We start from the raw sequence: 20,247 nt of genomic DNA, 5'->3' as shown, positions 1-20,247 counted from the left end.
GTTGTTGTGGAGCTTTAGTAGACACTTAGTAGTAGATCGACATGGGTTTTTTCTATACATGAACTGATGATGAACTCACTACTATCCAGTTTGTTTGGAACCAATGCTTCTAGAGTTCTAGTTACGCTGTTACAGAGATAAGGATTGGTAATGGATATCGGAAACTGTGTTAGGGTGCATATTAGAGTCTTAGAGGAGATTAATCTAGCTATGAAACACAGTAAAGCCTCACTCAAATCAAACCTCACAGTAAAATTCTGACTTTCTGATATTTAAATTCACATTTTTCAGACTCCAAACTCTCTTTTATTTGGCTTTTGCAGATCTTACATGCTTGAATTGGAGACCTTGTTATTGCAGTTTCTTCTTTCCTGTTTTTGATTGCCTTTTGTTTGGATTTGGTGGTTCTTCAATGGCCTCCAGCTGCTCCCAAGTAGCATGTGCATCTCCTCCTTCATCAGATCAGTATTGGAAGTATGATGTGTTCTTGAGTTTCAGGGGTCCTGACACTCGCAAAGGGATCACAGTTGAGATATACGATCGGCTTAATAGGAGAGGAGTCAGAACTTTCATGGATGATCGGGTTCTTGAAGTAGGACATTCTATTTCTCCCACTCTCATGTCAGCAATTGAAGAATCAAGCTTTGCGATCATTATTCTCTCGCGAAATTATGCTTCTTCTACTTGGTGCTTGGAGGAGCTTACAAAGATCTGTGAGTGCATGGAAGATCAGAACAGAATATTGCCACTTTTTTATCATGTTGAACCTACTGATGTTCGATATCAGAAGAAAAGTTTTGAAGAAGCTTTCTGTAGGCTTGAAACCTCTGGACGATATGAATCACAGAAGTTGGATAAATGGAGAGATGTTTTAAACAAAGTGGCTACTTTCTCTGGGTGGAATACAAATGATCATGAGTAAGCATTGTGTGACTTTAGTTTCGGTTATATTTGTTTTTATGACTAGATAATGCTTATTTTTGACCCATGATTCTGGTTTGTAGAACTGAGAGAGGACTGGTTGAAGCCATTGTGGAATTTGTCAGCAGTAAAGTAGTACCTGATGCAGTTGAGTCCACAGGAGATTTTCAAGTATTTGAAGCAACAAGACATGTCATGCATGATCTTATGAATGCCCTTAAAGATGACCAGGTCACTGCTGTTGGTGTCTATGGCATGGGTGGCGTGGGCAAGACAACCTTGGTGGAATATGTCGGTGCACAGGCCCGGAAAAGTGGGATTTTTGATTATGTGATTAAGGGTGTCGTGTCCCAAAATCTTGATTTCGAAGAACTTCAACATGCATTGGCAGATCAGTTGGGTTTAGAATTACATGAGAGGACAGAAATTGGAAAAGCAGCTAGATTGAGAAAGGAGATGAAGAGAAGGGAAAAGATCCTTATAATCCTGGACGACATTTGGGAGAGAACGGACTTGTCACGAATCGGAATTCCAAGTCACAATGAACTCCAAGAGTGCAAGTCCAAAATCCTACTGACTACAAGGATAAGGAATGTCTGTCATGTCATGGAGTGCCAAAGAATGAGCACCCTCAAGATTCTCTCAGAACAAGATTCTTGGGCCTTGTTTGTGAGAAAAGCAAGACGGACTTTTGACTCGCCCACATTTGAGGGCGTAGCAAAGAAGATAGCTAGAGAATGTGGTGGTCTACCGATTGCTTTGATAGCAGTTGCAAGGGCACTGGGAGATAAAGACTTGGTGGAGTGGAAGAGAGCAGCTCAGCGTCTAGAGAAGTCGCAAACTGCCAACCCTGATGATTATGGAGAAGCATCCAAATGTATAAAATTAAGCTATGATTACTTGAAAGATGAGGACTGCAAGTCATACTTCTTGCTCTGTTGCCTATTCCCAGAAGACTATGACATTGAAAAAGAGAAGCTGTTTGGATATGCCATTGGAAGAGGATTGTTTCGGGAGGCTGGAACACTCGGAGAAGCTAGAGACAGAGCTGATTCTGTGGCTAAACACCTTATATATTCAAGCTTGCTTTTGGTTAACAGAAATAGTGAGTTTGTAAAGGTGCATGATGTTGTCCGGGATGCAGCCATTCAAATTGCGCACTATGAAGATGGATTTTTGGTGAAATCTGGTTGCCGTTTAGAGGATTGGCCACCTAGATTACATAAAGGATACTCTGCAATCTCACTAACGATGAATGATATTTGCATGCTGCCCAAAAAGTTGGTATGTCCAAAACTCCAGATTTTGTTATTAAACAGAAATTCTTTTGTAGAAGAGATCCCAAAAACATTTTTTAAGAGTGCAAATGAATTAAGAGTCTTAGATCTTAGCTTGACCTGCTTGTCATTACTACCCCAATCACTTGGTCTCCTGGCCAAGCTCCGAGCTTTGTATTTAGATGAGTGTCACCATCTAAGAAATGACACTTCCATGCTAGGAAAACTTAAAAACCTTGAGATTCTTAGTATGAGATATTCAGGTTTGAAGGAGTTGCCGATAGAGATAGGAGGTTTGACCAAGCTAAGGTTGTTAGATATCACTGGTCCTTATGTGCCTAGAATTCCAGCCAAAGTAATATCAAAGTTGTGTAATTTAGAAGAACTGCACATGCAAGGATTTTGGGAGTGGGGCAGTAAAGTAAAGGGAGAAGGAGAAAAAACCAATGCTGGCTTTGACAAAATATTTAGGAAGTGGGGGAGAGGAAAAGAAACCAATGCTGGCTTTGACGAGGTAACTAGTTTGTCAAAAATAAGAGTATTGAAAGTTGGTGTCTCCGATGCGGAATGTCTCCCTAGAAATGTTGAGTTTAATCCGAAATGGGAAGAGTTTGATATACGTATTGGTCGTACTTACGACCCAGACAATCCTGACGAGATGAAAATCTATAATCAAGCTAACTCATTGGCCCTAAAAAACAGTGATCGAGTTAACTCAATACGCTTGGGGATTGATGTCATCAGCCGCTTACCTGAGTGGTTTTGCAACGAGATAATGAAGCTAGCAGAGAGGATACGTTGGGTAGGCTGCCACCAAAGCTTAATAGACATATTTGTGGAATCTGAGCATGGGAGATTGCAGGGACTCAAGCAGCTAGATATACCGGGAGAATACTTTGTTAGCATGGATGTTATGTTCCAGAGGATGAGAGTTCAGACTGTTCGAGCTGGATTGCGCATAAACAAGCTGAACACAATTACATGGGTTCCAAAAAAACCAGTGTTCGAGAATTTGGAAGTGTTGAAACTATCCACGCTGAATTGCGAGGGGTTATGGGGCGTTCAGTTAGCACCAGGGTCTCTTTCCAATTTGAAGTTATTGGAGGTAAGTTATTGTCACAACTGGGGGGATATACTTTTACCATCAACATTGTTACAAAGACTTCTAAATCTGGAAGAACTACAATGTTGGAACATGAAGAGGATTAAATATGTATTTGGTTATGAAGCGTTGCTTGTGTTGAAACAAATGAAATTGAGGAAGATAGAATTGGACAGTCTGCCTGGAGTAGTGAGCTTATGTGATGGACCTGCTCCACCTGCAACATTCCAGAATCTTCAAAGTTTGTCCATTCGGTGCTGCGAGAAGCTGCAGGGAAGTCTCTTTACCTATGATGTTGCTCAATGTCTCTCTCAGTTGAATTGTCTTGAACTATATGATTGCCCCATATTGGAAAGGATAGTTGAAGCAAGCGATAAGAAGATCATCCTTCCAAAATTGAAACAATTGAGTTGGAAGGATCTTCCAATGTTGTACTATGAAAGTGCTAGTTTTTTCGATGTGGAGTGTCCTTCATTGGAGGAGCTGTCCATTCATAGGTGCAAGCAGCTGCAGGGAAGTCTCTTTACCTACGATGCTGCTCAATGGCTATCTCAGTTGAATTGTCTTGAATTATATGATTGCCCCTTATTGGAAAGGATAGTTGAAGCAAGCGACAAGAGGATCATCCTTCCAAAATTGAAGCAATTGAGTTGGAAGGATCTTCCAGTTTTGTACTATGAAAATGCTACTTTTTCCAATATTGAGTGTCCTTCATTGGAGGAGCTGTCCATTCATAGGTGCAAGCAGTTGCAGGGAAGTCTCTTTACCTACGATGTTGCTCAATGTCTCTCTCAGTTGAATTGTCTTGAACTATATGATTGCCCCTTATTAGAAAGGATAGTTGAAGCAAGCGACAAGAAGATCATCCTTCCAAAATTGAAGCAATTGAGTTTGAGAGATCTTCCAATGGTGTGCTATGAAAGTGGTAGGTTTTTCAATATTGAGTGTCCTTCGTTAGAGGAGCTGTCCATTAAGTCGTGCAAGCAATTGCAGGGATGTCTCTTCACCTATGATTCTGCACAATGTCTTTCCCAGTTGTATGGTCTTGAACTAAAGAGTTGCCTCTTATTGGAAAGGATAGTTGAAGCAGGCGACAAGAAGATCATCCTTCCAAAATTGAAGCAATTGGGTTTGAAGAATCTTCCAATGTTGTACTACGAAAGTGCTACTTTTGATATCGAGTGTCCTTCTTTAAAACACTTGGATGTGTGGAGCTGCCCCAAGTTTTCAGCCTCAGAAGCAGACTTCCACAGCAGGAAACAAGTCCGACTCCGTTGGTATCCTTGTGTGGACCAGGATCCTCTCCAGAGCTGATTCTCTCCTAACCTACCTAAGCTTTACAGAGATTGACAGATAATTTCCATATCAAATTGTCCATATGTCTCACAATTAAGTGATTGAGTACTCTTTCTGACTCTCCCCTGCAGATCGGAGACAACACTCCCAATTAATTTCTCCATGCATCAAATTCGGGTAAAAAAGACCTCATTTCGGGTGGATGCGCTACCGAACCACCATTTTTCCAATCGGAATTCACCAAACTTCGTGTCCTTTTCCGGAAGCGGATTCGATGTTGGGTTGGGTGTTTCCATTGATTGATGAGTTTTTAACGGAAAAGTAAAAGAAATTCAGCAACATGAACATGATCAATGCACTGGGGAAACCAAATCTCAAGTTATTAGATCATGATCAAGATTAATCACTCTCTGAACTCCATCAACACTATAATCTATTATCCATATTGATCGAAATGCGCTCAAGCATGAAACAAGAGAAAAGCAGTCGTTCAAGTTCGTGGCATCAGATGTATAGCATGCAACACAATTTTTATTTCTATTCCCAAAATTGTTAGAAATACTTCATTTTAAGTTTTATTTTATATATATATATATATATACTACCGGTACCCGTGAGATGTACGTGTTAATTTATCACCTGGGTTATTGTATAAAAATGATTAAAAAAACATATTATATTTGTCGTTTCATCCGTTTTGATTTTTCTAACATAATCTTTATGTGTAATTGTGTTTAATAAAAATAGTATTTTAGACAAAACACTTTTTAGTGATTTTTCAAAGGGTGCTGGCTTTATATATTAGTATAGATATATACATGAGACTATAAGAATGCAACTGAAAACTGCCTTGTCCAACAATACAGAAAATGATAAAAAAAAAAAGCAGCACTGAAATTACAAACTATCAAGACATAGTTGAACTGTCATAGTGCCACCTCTTTGGTGGGATAATAAAGTCTGTCACCATCCTCTAATATGCAGTCAAGAAATACTAAGTCCTGCACCTCTGGGTATTCTTGATCATCTATGTTGCCTAGATCAACCTTCAAACCAAAGTATATTCAATCAGCAGATATATAACATACTCGAAGAAATTGAGTTTGAAGGATCTTCCATTGGTGTACTATAAAATGGTAGTTTTTTCGATATTGAGTGTCCTTCATTGGAGGAGTTGTCTATTGATGGGTGCAAGCAGCTACAGGGAAGTCTCTTTACCTATGATGTTGCTCAATGTCTTTCTCAGTTGAATGGTCTTGAACTATACTTTGCCCCTTATTGGAAAGGATAGTTGAAGCAAGCGATGAGAAGATCATCCTTCCAAAATTGAAGCAATTGAGTTTGAAGTATCTCCCAATGTTGTCCTATGAACGTGCTACTTTGGATATCGAGTGTTCTTCATTGGAACACTTGCGTGTGATGGGATGCCCTAAGTTTTCAGCCTCTTCCTTTGACTTGCAAAGCGGGAAACAAGTCCGACTCAGTAGGTATGTATGTGTGTCGAATAATTTACTAGATTTGTCATATTATTGTGTTAGTGCGGTTGCTGATCAGTAAACAGTAATCAAATACAAAAATAAAATTCATTTAAAGCTAAGCTAACAATGAAAATGAGATTTGAATTCCGACACTAGTTCACCAATCAAAGTTGTAACTTTGTTCCTTTCATTCCCAATTCCAGAGTTAATGCTTTCTCTGATATCATTTGAAATCATCAATAAGGTTTTTCTTTTATATTTTTGTAGCATCCAATGATTATCAACATTCATATAAATTTCACATCAATGATGATCGTCTGTGTTTAGTTACTCTCCGAAACAAGCTACAATCATCTTTGTAGAATCTTCAGTTTTTTCCTCTAGTGTTTCATTTCAGCTTTTTTTGCTTATGGACATTTCTCCTGAACTTATTCAATATTCATGCATTGCTTTTGTGAATTATGAGATGCATAAAAAATGAAACTAATATACTTATGTCTTATCTCAAAATGGACCATTAATTAGATCATGGAGATCGTGAAGACTGAAGAAGCTACCTGCATACAAGGAACACAGAGACCTTCGTTCAACGGCCAAGGTGGTTCCTCATTCGATGAAGCTGTAGTCAATCGTGACTACATCATTCTTAAAGTAAACATTTTGGTTCCAGTACGTGTATCTTGTTGCTGGTTTTATTATCTTTCTGTCACGATCCCGAAATTTCGAGTATGAAACTCTAATTTCGAAATCATGAAAACGCTAAAACAAATCTCAATAAATCGAAATCGTTTCAATGTAATAACCCGAATTTTTAGAAACTAAATGTCGAGTATTTTTTTTAAGTGTTAAACTTGTGAAATTAATTCAAGACGACAATTGGAGGTTTGCGACATTTCAAAACAAAAACGGAAACGTTCTCGGATCGTTTAATTAGAAAACGTAACGTTACCGCAACGTATAGATCGACTTTTATTCCGTCGCTCGGTTGCAAAAACTTCCTTCACGAAAGTCGTAGAGCTCATCGATACGAATTCGTGGACACGTCATGTGTTCGAATCGGACGTCGGATGCAAAAGTTATTAACGTCGGAAGTTCGTTTCCGATTTTAGAAATAGTATAAAAAGAAGAAGAGGAGATTAAAAATCAGAAAATCAGATTTTTTCAAAAAATCAGATCGGGGTACTGTTCACCCGAGCACGGGTACTGTTCACCCGACCCAAAAACCTTCTCCGGCCGATTTCTCCACCATCCGACGTCGCCTCGTGTCGTGCCACCTATCAAACTGACGGGCTCGACGAGCTCCATCTTTTGGGCTACGCCTTGCACTCCGGCGACAACCACACACGGTGTAGCAACCGCCGGAAGTTACTGTTGTGGCGGCGCCGCCTCCTCCGGCCACCATGGCTCGAGATTCTTGGGGAGTTTTGCTTGTCTCAGTCCCAGCAACATTCCCACAAAAGGAATCGAGCCAAATCGAAGTGTAAGTACCCGAATCAAAATTTCAATTTCTAAGGTTTGTGAATAGTGCCGATTTCATGTTCTTCGTTGTTTGGACTGTTTAGACTCGGATTTAGACCTTGGTGCCAACTAGGAAGTTGTTGGAAATGTTGTTTAGGTTGTGGTGGTGAAATTTGGTGATGATTGGTGGCGGTCGGTGAACAGTAACGCCGAATGAATAGTAAATATGAATAGTAACTCCGCATGCATAGTGATCTGTAACAGTAACTGTGAATAGTGATCTGTAACAGTAACTGTGAACAGTGTCATGGTAAAACAGTAACTGTGAACAGTGGTTTAGTAAAAACAGTGATTAGTAAACATGAACAGTGTTCCGTGAACAATGTTTTATGAACAACATTTAGCTGTGCTGAACTCGTCACATGATATTTTAAGTATGATTTTCTAAGCATTTATCGTGCTATTAGGTGACTGACGAAACGAGTGAGGAAATTACTTTCAGGGTCGTGGAAGTTGCACGCAGGAAAGAAGGTGAGTAAAATCTCACTTATTTACGAATCTACCCTTGCGGTGATTCCAAGATTTTTGCAAGAGTTTTTAATATTGAATTACGACACGTATACAATATAGTGGATTACGTATATATCGTATAATGGTAATAAGTACATATATATATATATATAGTTTGCTATATTATATACTGTTATGAATTCATTGGAATTGGTCATTTCGAATGACGAGAATTAAATATTGAGCATGTGATTTAATTCGTACAATATGAGGTGTGATTATTGTACGTGGTTTTAACATGGTGTTTGTTAAAACGTTTTGTCTTCGAACGAGTTTTGTTTTCGATTGAGTTTTGTCTTCGGACGAGTTTTTGTCTTCGGACGTGTTTATGAAATATGACATGTATATGATATAATGGATTATATATATATATTGTATAAATGGTAAATATGTACATATATATATAGTTTGCTATATAATATACTGTTATGATTTTATCGTGTTTTATGTCATTTTGATGACGAGATTTATATATCGAGCATGTGATTTTGATTTGTACAATATGATGTGAGATTATTGTACGTGATTTTAACATGGAGATTGTTAAAATGTTGATTTGTCTTCGGACTTGATTTTTGGTACAATATGATGTAAGATTATTGTACGTGATTTTAACATGGAGATTGTTAAAATGTTGATTTGTCTTCGGACTTTATTTTTGGTACAATATGATGTGAGATTATTGTACGTGATTTTAACATTGAGATTGTTAAAATGTTGATTTGTCTTCGGACGTGATTTGGTACAATATGATGTGAGATTATTGTACGTGTTTGGCAAGTCGGAACCTAGCCTTTGGCCGGGCGAAAGTTACGATACAGTTAGAGCTTTAGTCTGTCTGCCTTAGTACTGCATGTGAGGTAACGGGTGGTTATCTGCTCATGGGTACTCAGATTGTTTGGATGTTGGGTAGCGGGTGGCTATCCAATATCGGCGGTGTATTACGAGAGGGGTAACAGATGTGTACCAGCGTTCTTGGTACCCGTATTATAAATGCATTTGGGTAACCAGAAGGGTTACTTAATTTCTCATGAGCGCTTCTTTTCATATTTCTTTGGGACAACCAGATGGGCCGTCCATTAACTCATGAGTGCATTTATATTTGTTTGATTTGTGGATTTTCGTATATATATTAATATGCGAGTTATATTTTCATTTTACTCATACGAGCTGTAAAGCTTACCGGGTTTGTGTTTACAATCCCGGTGCACCAATTCGATGGTGTAGTGGATAACTCCGCAGGTGTGGATTAGCGGGAATTGACGGACCGCTCAGAGGACTTGAAGTTATTTATCTCCAGCTTGTGTGAGGATTTTGTGTGACTATCTTGTGAGTTTGTTGTGAGGATTACGCAATTCCATTGTTATAATATTGAATTATAATTTGGGTTGTAATAATCGGTTTGACTGAGTTGTATTTTGAACTCAGAGATGATCCGCTGTGGCATTTTAAATGATTTCGATTCGTTGAGATTGTTTGGTGTTTAACGATTTTGAAATTTTGAGTTTTTAAGCTCGAAATTTTGGGGTCGTTACAGGATCATTACTGAGTCAAAATACAACTCAGTCAAACCGATTATTACAAACCAATTTATAATTCAACATTATAACAATGGAAATGTATCATCCTCACAAAAACCTCACAAGAAAGTCACACCAAAATCCTCACCACAAGCTGGAAATAAATAACTTCAAGTTCTCTGAGCGGTCTTGTAATAACCTGAAATTTTCGGAACTAATTATCGAGTTTATTTCAATTTATAAAGTTTGTGAAATTCATTTAAACGAATTTTGTTTACTTCGCGAAGTGGTAAATCGAAAACAGAAACATTATCGGAACGTTTATTTAGAAAAACGTTACGTTTCCGCGACGTAAGAATCGACTTTTATTCTGTCACTCGTTTCTGAAAACTTCCTTCACGAAAGTTGTAGAGCTCGTTAATACGAGTTCGTGGGCATGTCACGCGTTCTAATCGGACGTCGTACGTGTAAGTTATTAACGACGGAAGTTAGTTTCCGATTTTTGGGGGTATAAAAGGAAATTTTTCTGAAGTAGGGTTTCCATTTTCGGAAACCCTCTTCTCCCCTCTAACCCGCGGCTCCCTTTTCTCTCTAGCTCTTCTCTCTCTCCCTCCCCGATCCCTCTCTCCCTTCGGCGCCGATCTCACACCTCCAAGCGACGTGGTCCTCACCGCCTCACTACACGGCCTTGCAAGGTCCTCCGCGTCGGACCCCGAGCTCGTGGCGCCCTGCCTCGTCGTCGTGAAGCCGCGTGCCACAACCGAGCCTCCTGCGATTTTCACCGCTGCGTGCTCCACTCCCGGCGACGCAGTCCCTTGGTGCTCATCTCCTCCGCCGCTCCTCACTTCCAGAGCCACCAACGGAGCGACCGGAGCTCGAATCGCACCGCCAAAATCGCAGTTGCTCGATCTTGACTCCACCGGCATCTCGAGTTCTCCGGCTACTCTAGGGCATCATACTGGTAAGGAATGCATTCAATTTGATGTTGTGATGTGTGTGGATGAATTTGGGATTGATTTGATGGAGATTTGTGGCGAAATCGGAGGAAGAGGAGGAGGGGAGATACTGCCGCTTAGGGTGGCGCGTGTAGGGCCGTGGAGTGGCCTAGGGCGGTGTGAGGCCGTGGGAAGGATGAGGGGAGAAAATGGAGGAGATTAGGGGCGGCGGTGGCGTGCTACGCGCCGGTCTTAGGCTCGGCGCGTGTACCCCCACGCGCCGCCACGTGCGGCGGTGCGTGAACAGTGATTCGACACACTAAATTTGTAAAATTTATTTTTACGACGGTGAATGTAAATTTATTTTACGTACGGTAAATATAAATGTAAATTATTTTCAGTAAATGTAAAAAGTAATTTCAGAAGGGTAAATCAGTAATTATTATTTACTGAGATAGTATTTACATTTGAATAATATTTTATACATTAAAAAATACGTAAATAGTATGTACTCGTACAATAATACGTAATGGATGTGTATTTGTACAGTAATACATGAATAGTAAATACGTGAATAGTCTCAGTGAATAGTACTCAATGAACAGTTAATTCGTAAAACCAAAAAATGCTGAACAGTAACAGATTATTACTGTTTCGGCATTTAAAGATTTACGTAACGATTCTAAATTCTTTTCTTATCTTTTCAAGGTGATCGTTAAATAAAGGAAAGGGATTACCTTCAGAAATTGTGGAATTACGCTTGAGTTGATAAGGTGAGTAAAATCTCACATATTTACGAATCTACCCTTGCGGAAATTCAAGATTTTGCAGAATTTTAAGAATGAAATGTGACATGTATATGTTATAGTGGATTATATATATATATATTGTATAAATGGTAAATAGGTACATATATATATAGTTTGCTAAATAATATACTGTTATGATTTTATCGTGATTATGTCATTTTGATGACGAGAGTTATATATCGAGCATGTGATTTGATTTGTACAATATGAGGCGATTATTGTATGTGGTTTTAACATGGAGTTTGTTAAAACGTGTTTATGTCTTCAGACCAGTCTTTGGACGTGTTTGGCATGTCGGAACCTAGCCATTGGTCGGACGAAAGTTACGATACAGTTAGAGCTCTAGTCTGTTTGCTGGAGTATTGCATGTAAGGTAACAGATGAGTTATCGGCTCATGAGTACTCATATTTTTGGATGTTGGGTAGCAGGAGGTTGCCCAATATCGGCGGTGTACTACGTGAGGGGTAACAGATGTGTACCAGCGTTCATTAGTACCCGTATTATAAATGCATTTGGGTAACCAGAAAGGTTGCCCAATTTCTCATGAGCACTTCATTTCATATTTTTGGGACAACCAGATGGGCTGTCCATTGACTCATGAGTGCATTTATATTTGTTGATTGGTGGATTTTCGTATATATTGATATGCGAGTTATATTTTTATTTTACTCATACGAGCTGTAAAGCTTATCGGGTTGTGTTTACAATCTCGGTGCACCAATTCCATGGTGTAGGGGATAATTCCGCAGGTGTTGATTAGTGAAGATCGAGGGACAACTCTGAAGACTCGAAGTTGTTCATTATCCTGCTTGTGGTGGGGTTTTTATTGTGGATTTGTGTGTGAGAACTTGTGAGGATTTAATTGTGGGTTTTGTGAGAGATTGTGAGGATTATTACATTTCCATTTTTGTGTAATATTGGATTATAAATTTGGTTTGTAATAATTGGTTTGTCTGAGTTGTATTGTAAACTCAGTAATGATCCGCTGTGGCATTTAAAATGATTTCGATTCATTGAGATTGTTTTGGCGTTTCACGACTTCGAAATTTGAGTTTTTATGCTCAAAATTTTGGGGTCGTTACATTTGGCTTCTCATACATGTTGGATAGGCTATCCGACATTCCCTTCAATATAGTCTCCTTGATGATAAATCGTCGTACTTCATTTGAAAGTGATAATCGAACTGCTCTAAGGGCCATCTTGTCCATCTCGACAAATTATTCCTCCTTCATCTCTTTTGGGAGCTTGCCGCTTAAAGTCTTCGCAAGCTTCTTCATACAATATTCAACGTCTTCTATGCTCATTGTTTCCACTCTAGAACCAGGCTCTAGATAACACACTATTAGGAATTCAACCCTGAATTCCGCTTGCGGAAGTTAACAAGTGCAAAACAATATAGATAAACGATTAAGAACAAAAACACAAAGTTTACGAGGTTCGACAAAGAACTTGTCTACGTCCTTGGGCTACTGGGTTTCACTATAGAAGAACAACACAAATAAGAATACAAGATCTCTCGCAAGACGTTCTCACCAACTCTCAAGATCTCACTTGCTCCCTGTGTTTTACCTTGATGTCTAACTACTACTACCTATGTCCTTATTTATAGATGTCTAAACCTGAAACCTATAAGTCATTGGAAATCTATTCCCAATAGACATAGAAACCATTACCAAGTAGGAAATCACCAAAGTGTTCCTTCTTTGATCAAGATCTAATGAATCCTTATCCTAAGTGGAATCAGATCCACAAACCTAACAGCAGAGAATCAGAGATGTGCATAATTGGAGACTAAAATATGGGCGCGCGAGAGACTCATTCACGAGCATAACTTGGGACTAACAAATAGAGGAAGAATTATTTACATATTGATTTACTCGGAGTCACTCCACGTGACAGAAAAGGCTGTAGTTTGGATCAATGTTTTAAAAGGCTAAGGCTTAGCCGATGCGTTTTCGGAAGAGCCTCACCAAGACGTAAGCCTTGAGGCAAAAGACGTAAGCCTTATGTATGAATTTCTATACTTGTGGATTGATTATTCTTATATGTAGTCTTATATATAACATTATTTGTAACCATAATAGACATGATAAATGGTTATTACTTCATAATAAATACATATCAAAACCATGCAATTAATCAAATCACTTTGCATAACATAAATCCATATATTAAAGTACTAACTAGTCTTGAAATATATATATAAAAAACAAGAACAATGTTTGTACTAGCTTCAAGCTTCAAAATTGTCATCATTATCAATTAGAATATCACTATTTAAATCATCATCCAAAAGTCACCAACACCGACACCTCCAACTACATCATCTCCAACACCAACATAGATTTGGTAGAGGGGATTGGTAGAGGTGGTCTTTCTAAAGTCTCAATCTCAAAACCTAAAAGCTCTCGTCCAAAGAATAGTTTTTTAAATAAAAAATTTGTCTATTCAAATTTTTTTTTTCGAAGCCTTTGTCTTCGCCATCCAAGGAAAAGATGGATTACTTACGGTGGCTCTTCAGGCTTGCGTAAGGTGATCCCTCTAGGAAGTTGAGATTTTCTGTGGTGGTTGATGCTGGGTAGCCAAGGTACTACGCTCAACATCTGGAAATCTGGAATGCAAGATTGGAAGAAAATATGAAATTAGGGATTCATGATTTCAAGAGAAGGGAGGATACTTTGGACTAGTCTGAAAGTTTGCTCCGACTTATAAGCATGGGGAATTTAGGTTGTGATGGGTAAGCGGCTGATGCTGGGTATTTGAGAGGTGGGGAAACCGATTTTAGGAGCGCGTGCAAATTAAGACAAAGGTTGGAGGAAATGGTTTGGGCTAAAATAATGTTAGGCTTTGGTCTTATAGCCTTAATGTCAATATCTAAAAGGAGGAGGAGGCTCAATTCTCTTATTACCGCCATACTCTTACTGATTTACACCGTTGGGCTTGAATTTCGGGCCCAATACCGAAATTATCAACGATGATAAATCGATGAAGGAGTGTTCATGCGTTTCCGTAACCTTCCACACCATGCCCACTACTACAAGCCCCAATGATGCATGAATGCGGCTTGGGTCTGCATCAATGAGTGTTTGCTTGATGAGGTATTGTTAAGCCTACATAAAATCAGAAGATCTTATGTGAATCGCGTGACGTAGTTGGCGTTTTACTTTAAAAAAGTGTACTTGTCATGTGCATGATATTTCAGGTACCAACAATTTTCGTGCGAGTTTCAAGTTGTGTTATCGGGTCGTGTCGAAATTGACAAGTCTAAACAACACCTGCTAGGAAAGCAAAGAGAAATTTTCAACTTGATCAATAAAATTGGCAGTTTGCCAATTTGTTCTTGCATTATTGGTTTGTTTACTATCATCATCATTGTCACTACCAATATGAATATTGTATTTTTGATAGTAGATCAACATTATCTCTCAAAAGTCAGAACTTGGGAGATGCAGAGATGTGCATAAATGGAGACTAAAATATGGGCGAGAGACTCATTCACGAGCATAACTTGGGACTAACGAATAGTGGAAGATTTATTATTTATATATTGATTTACTCGGAGTCACTCGATGTGCAGAAAAGGCTGTAGTTGGGAACTTGGGATATAGGCAATAATTGGATCGTAATTTCACTAATTTGGATGTAATGTTCCTTTGAAAATGCATATGGTGCTTCTTTTTTTTCCTTTCATTTAGTAAATCAGTTTCTTCGTTCGTACTCTACCTGTTGGTGGCTACTTGCCTGTACTTTTGTATTTCTTCTTAGTTCTTATCAATTGTTCTTGATTGTCTCTTGTTTTGATTTGCTGGTTTTCGTATGGCCTCCGGCTCCAAAATATCATGAGTAATCGCTTCATGATCAAGATAATCAGAGACTTAACATCGATCAATATTCAATACATGTATTCGAAATATGAAGCACTGAAACAGACTATTGCTACAAATCAAAGTCTTGGACGGAGAAAAAGCCTCCCTCAAATTAACCCTGTTATGCACTTATGCTTAACCTTAGTACCTTACATACGTTGTTTGATGTGAAGCTTAACCTAACATACTAATCTATTATTAATCGTCAGCAAGCTAGCAAGTGGAGATCAAGTAGAATTAGTTAAATAAAATCAAAGATGCAAAGTCAAATTTGCTTCACGCTCCTCAGACTTCAGAATTTAACATCCTCTGCCTGACTGTTTCATTTATCATTTCCCTCAACTCCTCGAATCTCCATCCTGAGCTCTTTGGGGTTCTTTTCATTTGGCTTTTGCAGTTTATATTTGCTTGGATATACTTGAGAGACCAATCAGACCATGTTCTTGCAATTTCTTGTTTCTGTTCTTGTTTGGCTCTTGTATTGGTTATAATACTATTAGTTATATGACTTATATCAAACTGTACGTTCATACTCCAAACTCTCTTTCATTTGGCTTTTGGAGCAGACCTTACATGCTTGTACTGGCTCCCTTGTTCTTCAAAAATTCTCTTTCCTGCTCTTGATTGCCTCTTAGCTTGTTCTGATTTGGTGGTTCTCCAATGGCCTCCAGCTCCCAAATAGCATGTGCATCTCCTCCTTCAGAACCATGCCGGAAGTATGATGTGTTTTTGAGTTTCAGGGGTCCTGACACTCGAAAGGGGATTACAGTTGACATATTCAATCGACTTAATAGCAGAGGGATTAAAACATTCATTGATGAGCAAGGGCTTCAAGTTGGGGATGTCATTTCTCCAGCACTCTTGGCAGCAATCAAACAATCAAGGTTTGCGATCGTGGTACTCTCGGAAAATTATGCTTCTTCATCTTGGTGTTTGGAGGAACTCAGAGAGATTTGTCTCTCTATGGAAGACAACAAAATTTTTCCACTTTTCTATCATGTTGATCCTACTGATGTTCGATTTCAAAACAAGGGAAGTTTTAAAGAAGCTTTCTCTAAGCATGAAACCTCTGGCCGATATGAATCTGAGAAGGTGAAGCAATGGAAAGCTGCTTTATTCAAAGTGGCAAATATCTCTGGGTGGAATACAAATGATCATGAGTAAGGAACTAAGGATTATGCTTAATTTTTGGTTCTATATTTCTAGATATATTTCAAATATTTGACCCTTAATTAATTTTTGCTTCTAGGACTCACAAAGCCCTTGTTGACGTCATTGTGGAAGTTCTCCTCAGAAAGGTAGTACCTGAGGCAATTGAGACAACAGGAGATTTTCAAGTATTTGAAGCAACAAGACAAGCCATGAATGACATTATGAAAGCCCTCAAAGAAGACGAGGTCACCGCCGTTGGCGTCTACGGTATGGGAGGAGTCGGGAAGACAACCCTGGTGGAACACGTCGGTACAAAAGTCCGATATGGTGGAGTTTTTGATTATGTGATTAAGGGTGTCATATCCCAAAATATTGATTTCGAAGAACTTCAACATGCGTTGGCAGAGCAGCTGGGTTTCGAATTACATGAGAAGACAGAAATAGGAAGAGCAGCTAGATTGTGTAAGGAGATAAAGAGAAAGGAAAGGATCCTTATCATTCTGGATGACATTTGGGAGCGAATGGAGTTATCAAAAATAGGAATTCCAAGCCACAAGGAACTTCAAAAGTGCAATTCCAAAATCCTACTCACCACAAGGATCAGGAACGTCTGTCAGGCTATGGGGTGCCAAAGAAAGATCGCCCTCAACGTTCTCTCAGAACAAGATTCATGGGCCTTGTTTCTAAGAAGAGCAGGAAGGTCTTTCGAATCGCGTACTTTTGAGGATGTGGCAAAGAAGATAGCCGGAGAATGCAAAGGTCTGCCGATTGCTTTGGTAGCTGTTGCGAGGGCACTCGGAGATAAAGAGCTTGTGGAATGGAAGAGAGCAAGTCAACAACTAGAGAAGTCGCAACCAGCCAACCCTGATGATAAGGACGAAGCATTCAAATGTATAAAATTCAGCTACGATTACTTGAAAAATGTGGAGTTCAAGTCATACTTCTTGTTGTGTTGCTTATTCCCAGAAGACTATGACATCCCGATGGAAGTTTTGTGCAAGTATGCGATCGGGAAAGGGTTGTTTCAAGATGCTGAAACACTCGAAGAAGCCAGAGAAACAGCCGAGTCTGTGGCAAGACACCTTAAATATTCTGGCTTGCTTTTGGTTGATTGCAACGATGAGTTTGTAAGGATGCATGATGTTGTTCGCGATGCAGCCGTTCGAATTGCCCAACATGAAAACGGGTTTTTGGTGAAACCTGGCTGCCGTCTAGAGGATTGGCCACGTAAATTACATGAAGGCTGCTCTACAATCTCGCTCATGAGGAATTATATTTGCCAGCTACCCAAAAAGTTGGTATGTCCTAAACTCCAAATTTTGTTACTAAACAGGAACTTCTTTCTAGAAGAGATCCCAGAATCATTTTTTCAGAGTACAAATGAATTAACAGTCTTGGATCTTAGCTTCACTAGCTTGTCATTACTACCCCAATCATTTAGTCTCCTAACCAACCTCCACTCTTTGTATTTAGATAAGTGTGACAATCTCATGATTGACACTTCCATACTAGGAGAACTGAAAAACCTTGAGATTCTTAGTATGAGAGATTCAGGTTTGAAAGAGTTGTGTACAGAAATAGGAGGTTTGACCAATCTAAGGTTGTTAGATATCACTAGTCCATATATTGGTAGAATTCCATCCAACGTAATATCAAAGTTGCATAATTTGGAAGAACTGTGCATGCAAGGATTTAGGGAGTGGGGGAGTAGAGTTGAGGGGGAAGGAGAAGAAACCAATGCTGGTTTTGATGTGGTAACTAGTTTGTCAAAAGTTAGAGTTTTGAGAGTTAGTATCCAAGATGTGGAATGTCTCCCTAAATTTGTTGAGTTCTATCCGAAATGGGCTGAGTTTGATATACGTATCGGTCGTAATTACGAGCCTTACGACCCGAACGAGATGAAGCTCTATAATAAAAAAAACTGTGATCGAGTTAACTCAATACTCTTGGAGGTTGGCGTTATCAGTCGCCTACCGAACTGGTTTTGGGTCGAGATAATGAAGCTAGCAGAGAGGCTATGCTTGGATGGGTGCCGCGAAAGGCTAATTGACATAGTTGTGGAATCTGAGTATGGGAGATTACAGGGACTGAAGCAGCTCCATATACAGGGTCCCAGGGAAATTATGGGTTGCAAGAAAAGAATGGCATGGGTTCCAAGAAAACCAGTGTTCGAGAATTTGGAAGTGTTGAAACTGTTGCGGCTGGATTGCACGGGGTTATGTGCCGTTGAATTAGCTCCTGGGTCTCTTTACAATTTGAAGTCACTAGGGGTAGAAGCTTGTTACAACTGGGGGAGTATACTTTTACCATCAAAATTGTTACAAAGACTCATAAATCTGGAAAAACTACGATGTAGGGACATGGAGAATATTGAATATGTGTTTGGTTCTGAAGCGTTGCTTGTGTCAAAACAAACTATATTGAGGAAGATGAAATTGGAGAGTCTACCTAGAGTAGTGAGCTTATGTGATGGACCTGCTCCACCTGCAACGTTCCAGAATCTTCAAAGTTTGTCCATTCAGAGGTTCCACCAGCTGCAGGGAAGTCTCTTTGCCTATGATGTTGCTCAATGTCTTTCTCAGTTGAATTTGGTATATCTACACGATTGCCCCTTATTGGAAAGAATTGTTGAAGCAAGCAACAAGAACATCATCCTTCCAAACCTGAAGAAAATAACTTTGAATGAACTTCCAATGTTGTACTATGAAAGTGCTACTTTGGATATCGAGTGTCCTTCATTGGAAAACTTGCGTGTGTTGGACTGCCCCAAGTTTTCAGCCTCTCCCTCTGACTTCCACAGCAAGAACAACGTCCATTTCTTTCAGGCTTTCAGCAGTAGAGGTATGTTCGTGTCTCAAAAACTTTTGCTTGAAAAGTCAAATGTTTCTTTTTAATTACTCTACTTCACAAACTACCGTCCATTTCTTTCGAGTTTTTTTTTTACCTTCAAAATTCAAAAGATTGTGTTTAATCAAACTACCGTACAATATCAAAAAGTGACGCGTCGCAGTGAACTGGAAAACACGGAGTTTGTGAACTTCCACCAAATGTATATTCAATCATTTCTGTTTTATCTTCACTATTTTCCTCCAATGTTTCATTTTGATTTATTTGCATTAATTAAACTTATATACTAATGTTTTATCTCAAATGGTCCATTAGATCATCGTGGCTACGTACGGTTAAGAAGCAACTCGCATACAAGGAACATACTAACATAGAAGATCATCCCTCAATGGTGAAGAAGGGGATTTCTCATTTGATGCTGAAGCTGCAGTCACCTCTATCCATTGATTTCATCCTATCGTGACTCATCATTTATAGATTAAACATTATGGTTTCTGTACGTGTATCTTGTTCCGAATCCTATTTTCTTTCAATTGTGCTTCTGTATCCGTTATTGATATGTTCATATGGGAAATAAATGACGTTCCATTACATTTCTGAAACTTCTCCATTGTTCGTATCGGCATACAGAAAGAGAATCACCTATTGGCGTGGTTGAATGAGACCAAGTTCTATCTGGCATTCTCGCTTTCTCGCCTACAGAAATCATCTACCATTGTCAGTTTCAGACTCTACGGCCTCTAAAATGACGAATATGGAGCAGATTGGGGTTTATGTGGAATCAGGAGACAATGATACGGTTGTTCACAAAAAAGAAAGAAAGGTAACAAAGATGTAGTTGCAAAGATAACAGTAAACAGTACATTGGAAATGTACGAGACGGATAAAGGGGAGCAACTGAAAATTCAAGGGTTGTGATTCAAATAAACACTATCGAAGCTATGAATGATGAGGATGGATACAATGAGTCTTCAATGAAAGCTTTGGAAGACTTCTTTTTGTATACATCCCAGAA

General features: G+C 39.1%; 1 protein-coding gene across 2 annotated transcripts; it reads left to right on the top strand.

Moving 5' to 3' along the window:
- Positions 1 to 84: 84 nt before the first annotated feature.
- Positions 85 to 19,765, top strand: LOC126789415 (probable disease resistance protein At4g27220). 2 transcript variants are annotated; one of them, XM_050515564.1, is made up of 3 exons: positions 85 to 918; positions 16,483 to 19,226; positions 19,548 to 19,765. In XM_050515564.1, exons 1-3 carry the CDS (start codon positions 413 to 415, stop codon positions 19,604 to 19,606), a joined length of 3,309 nt encoding a protein of 1,102 aa, XP_050371521.1. In that variant the 5' UTR covers positions 85 to 412; the 3' UTR covers positions 19,607 to 19,765. The 2 variants fall into 2 exon arrangements, with proteins under 2 accessions (XP_050371521.1, XP_050371522.1); XM_050515565.1 differs by lacking the exon at positions 85 to 918 and adding an exon at positions 15,616 to 16,393.
- The last annotated feature ends 482 nt before the right edge of the window (positions 19,766 to 20,247 follow it).

The sequence above is a fragment of the Argentina anserina genome, chromosome 3, assembly GCF_933775445.1.
Source record: "Argentina anserina chromosome 3, drPotAnse1.1, whole genome shotgun sequence".
NCBI classification, from domain to species: domain Eukaryota; kingdom Viridiplantae; phylum Streptophyta; class Magnoliopsida; order Rosales; family Rosaceae; genus Argentina; species Argentina anserina.
Note: the sequence above shows the minus strand (reverse complement) of the source record. Positions and strands in the feature narration are given on the sequence as shown.

What these genes read in the sequence shown, in the direction of transcription:
- LOC126789415 (XM_050515564.1), top strand. Translation starts at nt 413, where the DNA reads ATGGCCTCCAGCTGCTCCCAAGTAGCATGTGCATCTCCTCCTTCATCA. An exon ending in TGGAATACAAATGATCATGA is followed by an intron (nt 919 to 16,482) that starts GTAAGCATTGTG and finishes TTTTGCTTCTAG; the next exon opens with GACTCACAAAGCCCTTGTTG. An exon ending in TCAGGCTTTCAGCAGTAGAG is followed by an intron (nt 19,227 to 19,547) that starts GTATGTTCGTGT and finishes ATGGTCCATTAG; the next exon opens with ATCATCGTGGCTACGTACGG.